At 39.8% G+C, this 7,990-nt stretch overlaps 1 protein-coding gene and 1 long non-coding RNA gene across 2 annotated transcripts in view; one reads left to right on the top strand and one right to left on the bottom strand.

Annotated features, from left to right (window-relative positions):
• Positions 1 to 2,887: 2,887 nt before the first annotated feature.
• LOC109508060 (apoptosis regulator BAX) overlaps positions 2,888 to 7,990 on the bottom strand; it is a 31,648-nt gene continuing 26,545 nt past the window's right edge. Inside the window, exons 5-6 of the mRNA XM_019857888.1 lie at positions 3,637 to 3,741; positions 2,888 to 3,536 (exon numbers count right to left, since the gene is read on the bottom strand). Of these exons, the coding sequence (XP_019713447.1) occupies positions 3,438 to 3,536; positions 3,637 to 3,741 (204 nt within the window). The 3' untranslated portion in view covers positions 2,888 to 3,437. The remainder of the gene's footprint in view (positions 3,537 to 3,636; positions 3,742 to 7,990) is intronic.
• The window catches only part of LOC109508061 (uncharacterized), a 19,440-nt gene continuing 15,960 nt past the window's right edge, over positions 4,511 to 7,990 (top strand). Inside the window, exon 1 of the long non-coding RNA XR_002166589.1 lies at positions 4,511 to 4,644. This is a non-coding gene — a long non-coding RNA (uncharacterized LOC109508061). The remainder of the gene's footprint in view (positions 4,645 to 7,990) is intronic.

The following is a 7,990-nucleotide window of genomic DNA, read 5'->3' as shown; positions in this document are numbered from 1 at the left end:
GAACCGTTGAGATAGATGCACGAAAGGGAAGTGAATATGCATGATGTAAGGAAAATGCTAGTACAAATCAGTGCTCATACACGTGCGCCGCCGAGAAGGCGCAACCACCAAACACAGATTCTTCTTATTTGACGAATGTCATTGCCAAAAATGCTGAAAACAGTCCCTATCAGGTCCACACGACGTAACAACAAACACAAAGTGACAAAACAAACACAAAAACAACAAAAAAACGCAAGGCTCTTGAAGAGCACTTGCTGACGGCTGCCTACTCAGGCGCCATCTGTTTTGCCATAACTTAAAACGTATTGGGCCACGTTGCCATTGCTTTTGATTTCCACATCTTCCACGCCACAGAAAGAGCTCTACTCAAAGTCAGTCGATTTTCTTCTCTCCTCTGACTCTGGCCATTTCAGCAATCTCATCCTTTGACCTGACCAGCAGTTGACACCATCAGCCACTCCATCCTTCCGTCCCACCTCAAGACGTGTCCTGGTTTCAGTCCTATTTAGCAAACCGACAACAGTTCATCCTCATCAATCAATGCTCCTCTTCCGTAACCCCTCTGACTCAAGGTGTTCCCCAAGGTTTGGTGCTTGCTCCTTGTCAGATGTACCGAAGGATTCCATCCAGAACAAGGATTCCACAGAGATAAGAGGCTTTGAACAAAAATATATTTATTTACAAAAACACAAGACCGACAAAGTACTACTTAGAGAACAAACTAAATAACGCTTGGAAAAGGCAAGGAGCAAGAAAAATGTAAATTGCTTGTCAACTCAAAAGGACAAGAGAATTCGATACACAAACATACACCGAGAATAAATAAGGCTAAATACTTCCAAGAACAACAAACAAAAAACAACTATGAACGAGGCAAGGCTATGAGGCAAAAATGTCTCGAAAATTAAGCATTTGGAGACAAAGTCATGAACAAGGCAAAATAATCCAACAATCACGAGGCATTTTGGCAGTCCTTCAATACACGGCAAAGCTTGCTTCGGAAACGTGGCACAGGTGCGCCTGCTGAGGATAACACCCCTCACTCCAGCTGGAGCTGAAACACAATCAAGTCAAACGAGACAGGATCATAACAGTCCTCTCCTCGTCGTCCTTTACATTCTTCATCCCATGATGATGAATGATGTTGCAAAGGGAGAGCGACTTTGAATATCTAGAAAAGCGCAATATAAATAAAATGTTTTTGTTTTTAACTGTGTTCACAGTTGGATGTAATGTTCGCACTCTCCTGGGAGGAGGACCTAATCTCCACCTTCCTTGGAGATGAAACAGATTCCCCAGATCCTCTTTGGAGATGACCAAAAAAAAGATTCCTCTTTGTCTTTATGGAATAGAAATGCAGATAATCGCTACATTAGTGTTTTTTACAACCACTTATGGGACTATTTGAAACAAATCCTCATCATTAACCAGGGAACAGTGCCAGTGTCAAACAACTCACGTCGGCATCATGCCCATTCCTGCACAGTGGAGGTAAAAGCCCCAACTAAGAACAACCAATATGACTTTGTGGTCAGTGTTCATAATGTCAGCGGACTTTGAAAAGAGATGCACCCTGTAAACACAATTTTGTGTCACTGTTGATAAAATAGTGATGGAATGTTAATATTTGTCTATAAACCAAGTTGTGTGTATATGTCATTTTAATCAATGCTTATAAAAATTCTGTAATTTTATTTGTAATTATGGCAACATATCACATGAACCCAAGCAGCAATTTATTAAAACAATATTTAAGTCTGTCGATAAATATGACTGATGAGCATGTTGACATGGCCCTCTAAAACCTTACAAGTTCCTTACATGGCCTCTTTGGAAAAATAATTGTTTTATGTCATTGGTTTATATACAATCTGCTGCCAAGCTATTATTGTTCCAACAGCCTCTTAACTGAACTTTTTTTTTGTGTGTCTATACTGTTGCTTGTGTCCCAACACCACAAATTACCCACCCATGCATTAAAGTAGGGCACTCAACTCCCTGGTATTTAGGATAATTCTCAGCGTGTCCAGATGAGTAACGATGTCTGATTTCCTGAGCACGTCAGCTGTCTCTGTGCATTCAAGACATCTCAGGGTGCAGCTGTGCTCCAAAAAAAACAAAAACGAAAGAAACAAACAAACATTCGATCTGTATTCTTTAAATTAAGCTACACACAAGGTCTTGAAAAAGGAGACGGGCAATCTTTTCGTCCACTTGGTGTCACTTCAGAATCATGTTTCGCCGAAACCTTTCATGGGACTAAGCCATGGTCATCCATCCATCCATCCATCCATTTTCCGATCCGCTTTATCCTCACAAGGGTCGCAGGTCATGCTGGAGCCGAACCTAGCTGTCTTCGGGCAGTAGGCAGGGGACACCCTGAACCGGTTGCCAGCCAATTGCAGGGCACACAAAGACGAACAACTATCTGCACTCACACTCACACCTAGGGACCATTTTGAGTGTTCAATCAGCCTGCCCTGCATGTTTTTGGAATGTGGGAGGAAACCGGAGTACCCGGAGAAAACCCACATAGCCACCGGGAGAACATGCAAGGCTGGATACAGGAAGGCCGGAGCCGGGATCGAACCCACGACCTCTGCACTGTGAGTTCGACGTGCTAACCACTGGATCACCAGGCCGCCTCCATGGTAATCCATACACAATTCAAAAAACAAAACCAAGTCACCAACAAAAATGTGGGGGCCGGCATTTAACTTTGATGTCAAGTAGAGGACCACAAAATATCCTCCTGCGGGCCGCAATGATGACGACTACTGGTACTCTAGAACAAAAGCACTGATGCGTCTTAATGTATTTACTTGTTTTGACAAAAGTGTGAACCTCTGAATAATTAATGTTCAAGGACAAGATGGAGGAGAGAAACAATCGGAGAGTCACATTTAATACCAATAAAGTATTATCAAGAAAAATACAGAAAAAAACACTTCAATCTATGACAAACATATTAAACTGGTGAGTCAGTGCCTACCATATCTATTACAGTTAAAACCATCTACTCTGCAGAAAATAGCAATTACAAATGACATCTCAATTAAAAAAAAAAAAACGAGACTCACTCAAACATTTTCAAAACTCTAGTGACATATTCAGTAGTTATTAGATGTGTAATGTGTTGAAACCCATTGCGGCCATCCGGCTGAAGAAGTGCAGCAGCAACTCCAAACTAAAGACAATGAAGACCAGTTGGTGATGAATACAAAGATATAAATGTCCACAGGACAGTTTCCATACATTTCTATTTAGGATAACGATGATCAATGATCCTGTCTTAACCCATTCTTTGGTTTATAACTGACCGTCATTCATGGTTGTAAAAAAAAACAAACAAACATACGTAGGAACAAATGAAAATGTTGGTAGCGACTAGTTCTTAACTGAAGTATTGCTTTTGAGATTGTGACAGCCATTTGTCAGCGTGTTCGCCTATAATAAACAATGGTTGCCACTAAAATCATCGATGCCACTAAGGTGAATGTCCGCCAGTGAGACCATCCTTGGATAACACCTTCCTATAATTAAAGACAGAAAAAACAAAAACAAAACATCAATCTATAAATCAGTACAGCAGCATATCAAAACGACAGGTGATAATGATCATGCATGACTTACCCAGCCTCCCTGCTGGACAAGCCAGTAGTAGAGTTGCTCTCTGATAACCTGGAGAACCCAGCTGATTATGAGTCTGATATTCTCGAGATGATTCGTGGTCAGGGCCTTTGACATTAAAAAAAAAAAAAAAAAAATGGACACATGGACAAACTGTTTATATAGTACAACCCTGGCAAACCAATCAATATTTCATTTACGAGGGTCATTCAATAAATACGGTGAATTTTTCTTTTACTTCTAATACAGATAGAAGCTTACTTTTTTTTTTCAACATACAGTGAAACCCCCCTACAACAAAACTTACATGGGCGAAAATGCCCCCTAGTGTGAAAATAACTCCCATGCATTAAAGCCATTCCCACTTTTCTGCTCCCCCTTCAACGAAAATCGCCCTGTTGCGTAATATGAAATCTTTTTCTCTGCCCTTGCCTCGCAACAAGATTCACTACAAGGAAAACAAGCCTTCTGTAAAAGTCAAATCCAACCTCAGCCTTCAGCGACTCCTACTGCTTAGCTTGGAAAAGGCAACAGCAAACACCACACTGGCTTACACATGCGCAGTAGTGCAGGAAGTATTTGTTATTGTTAGTTTCAGATGCAGCACGAACGTTGCATTGCTAAAAATGGCTACAAAACGGACCTTTGCAGACCAAGGAGTGAAGAAAAGACAAGCTTTAATGCTTGAAGACAGGATAAAAGTAATAAAAATGAAAGATGGAGGAAGCAAAGTAAAAGACAATGCAAGAAACGTATGGAAATGAAAGTGAATGCTGATCGTAAATTTCGCAATTTCTTTTCCTTTTTTTCCTTTCTACGCTGGCTATATGAAGTGTCAAATAAGTGTATGCTCATACTTATGCACTATTGGAATAAAAATAAAGAGTACACATATGTGTGTGTGTGTGTGTGTGTTTACATCTGAGATAAAATTTGCTATCGTGAAAAGTCCCCTGCTGTGAAAAATTTCATGCTGCAAACATGATTTCATTGTAGAGGAGTTTCACTGTAGTCTCTGAGCACTGTCACACATTTTCCCCATCTGCGCACAAGCTTCAGCGTCAAAATCTTTGGACTGCTGTCTCAGCCAGTCACTCACAACACTTTTGGCTTCATCATCACTTATTTATTGAATGACCCTTGTATTTTGTAGCTTTAAAAAAAAAAAAGACTCAGTAGTACCACCTTGAAAGTTTTAAAGAAGCAGTCCCGCTTGTCTGTTTCATCTTGGTTTTTCAAAATCGGGAGGCATAAGTAAGAGCCCAACACCTCCCCCTAATGGGATGTCCTTTCAATTTTTTTTCTCCTTTTCCACCTTTTTAACTCATTTAATGGCCGCCTCGTGTGAACTTTTTTTTTTCTTTAATCCGTTTAGCGCCACCCATGGGTTAGCTTGAGAAATGATAGTTTATCGACAACAAGTACAGGTACAAACTTACTAAATATTTACTACTTATGAAATACACATCCATATCACTGTTTCATGAAACACGATGCAGTATGTAAATGTGGACTGCATTTCTTCATCACTAAGCTTATCATATAGACCAGGGATCGGCAACCCAAAATGTTGAACGAGCCATATTGGACCAAAAAAACCCCAAAACAAAACAAAAAACATATGTCTGGAGCCACAAAAAATTACAAGCCTTATGTAAGCTTCATAATGAAGGCAACACATGCTGTATGTATCTATATTATCTACCTGTATATTAGCCTACTATCAAAATGACTAAGTTGTCTACAAATACACAATGAGCCTTCATGATTAAATGTTTTTCCACTGCAGTGCATCCTGTAGACCAGGGGTGCCCAACCTTTTTTTGAACGAAGATCTACTTTTCGATCAACCAACCTCACGCGATCGACCAATTCCCGCACACACGCGCATACGTACGCACTTACACCCGCATGCCATAATGAGCAACAGCCATAATGGCTCCGAAGATGAACGACACGCTTTTGTAGCCTGTTAACTATCGTAGCTCACGTGTACCATTTAAAAATGCTTCTTTCGACCCTCCACATTCCCATTCTTTGCCAGTACCCTGGGTGAATTGTATGTGAAATGCTGTTTTTTGACAACAGCCACCGGCCTGGCATCCCGTCCTGCTAATAGAAACGTGTGTCGCAGGCTATGACGCAAATCCTTGTTGACAGAAATGTTGAAATTTAATATTTATTGTACACATTTTTACAGCATTTGAAAATGTTAAGAATGTTTGTGTCATGTTTGTCCTCCTACAGAAACCATATTAAATCAGAAAATATATTTTCCTCCCCCATCTTGGGGGCTTGCTTGCCATAATCCGTTCCAGGAGGCTGTTCGAAAACCGAAACCATGTTTCCATTTATAGTCAATGTAATAAATTTTAATCCGTTCCATGTCTCGAAAACAATTTTAACATTTTCATAAACCGTATACAGATGTAAAAAGGTATTTGTAAGATACTGTACAAACAAACTGTACAAACATTTTGTATGTTTTATTTTTAACAATTTTAACATAAACATGAACATCGTAACATAAAAATTCAAGTAACATCTTTCTCTCTCTCTCTCTCTCTCTCTCTCTCTCTCTCTCTCATAGTGATAATTGTAGATTACAGTAATCCCTCGTTTATCGCGGTTAATGGGACCAAAACCACCCGCGGTAAACGAAAATCTGCGAAGTAGCGACCAATTAACATATAGAGGTTTAAAAAAATATATATATATTTTTTTTAAGTTCGCAAAAAGTCCGCAAACGGTCCGCGAGAAGCTGCAAAACAACAGAGAGTCACATAGAGCAACATATACAGTACTGTACTCCATGTATATTTAAAAAAAAAAAAAAATGTTTTTTTTCTTGTTTGGAAAAAATCCGCGATGCACTGAAGCCGCGATAAACGAACCGCGAAATAGCGAGGGATCACTGTACATTATTTTACACCTTGAACTAATAAACCCTAAAGTAATGGCTGTAACTATGGACTCTCTCTCTGCAACCCTACGCTACGGGACGAGGTAACATCCCTCCATCCATTTTCTGAACCACTTTATCCACACAGTCTCGTCCATATTAAAAGTTTGCTGGGGAAAAGATTCCTCGGCCTTGACGAGATTTTCAAACTCAACTTTAAACTTTTCGACAGCTTCCTCATCTGAACCGGCTGTCTCCCCATGACGAATCACTTCTTTTCCTAAACTTTTCGAACCATCCTCCGCTTGCTTTAAAATCAAACTCTTCAGGAGCAATGCTAGGATCCTTTTTTATCAAATCTCCATACAATTGTCTTGCTTTGCCACAATTCGTACCTTAGCTAAGACTGTCCCCTGCTAGCTGTTTCTCATTTCGGAAAATAAGCAAACGTTTCTCCACTTCCTCGAATTTTGTGGCCTTTGTTTGCTCAACACACGAGATCCTTTAGCCACATCAGTGACTTTAAGACGGTCTTTCTTTCTTAGGATGCTGCTGATCGTCGATTTCGGCATGCTGAACTCTTTAGCCAACACAGACACACGTACACCTGATTCATATTTTGCTCTCAAATCTTTCTTAAATTCAACAGTTCTGTGCACTATTTTCCTCTTTTTTTCACCAGCTTTACTACTTTCACTTGCTTTGTTTGGCAGGGATGAGAGTGGCTCGTGATGAAAAAAGCGGAAAGGGGCGTGACCGGGACGGGGGCGTGGCCGGGACGGGGGCGGGGCCATTTACAAAAGTGGCACTAAACCTGCTGAAGATGAAGTGTATTCAATTTACACACGATTTGAAACTAATAGAAAAAAATCCCAAGATTGTTCAATATTCTTTCAAGTGAAAATTTGTGCAATTTTGCTTATGCATTCCAGGTGGTAACTTCAAATTTGCTGCTTAAAATCAAAACTAAAAACGGAAACACATTCCCTGCCATATTTTAAGATTTGTTCATTACTTGTATTCATAAAGTGTTGTGTAAATGTGATAAAAAGCTGTTGATTCTTACCTCATACAATGATAATGAAGTCCCACACTGATTACTATATATGGGTTATGAATGTATTTTATTATATAAAGTGGATGTCTATTTACAGTATATACAACAATATACAGTTTCATGAGGTAGAATATTTCATTTTCTCTTCATTTTAAGCTTTTTAGCAAGCGCTAAAAGCTTATTGGTCCTCTCCGTCTTTTTCCACTCTTTTTAGCCAACTCCTCTTGTTTTTACACATGCTCCAGGCTGTCGAAAAGCGCTTGAGATCGAGTAGTTACTTTTCAGTAGAAATGTCTGTTTTCGGTGTTTCACCAAGGTTGCGTGACTCTGTAAAGCTTTCCATCCTCTTGATCCGTATAGTATGACATCGTCACACACTGTACACAGAGATTCACCGG

This window comes from Hippocampus comes, unplaced genomic scaffold, assembly GCF_001891065.2.
Source record: "Hippocampus comes isolate QL1 unplaced genomic scaffold, H_comes_QL1_v1.1 scaffold154, whole genome shotgun sequence".
Lineage (NCBI taxonomy): Eukaryota > Metazoa > Chordata > Actinopteri > Syngnathiformes > Syngnathidae > Hippocampus > Hippocampus comes.
The sequence above is the reverse complement of the archived record's forward strand: the minus strand, read 5'-3'. Positions and strand labels throughout refer to the sequence as shown.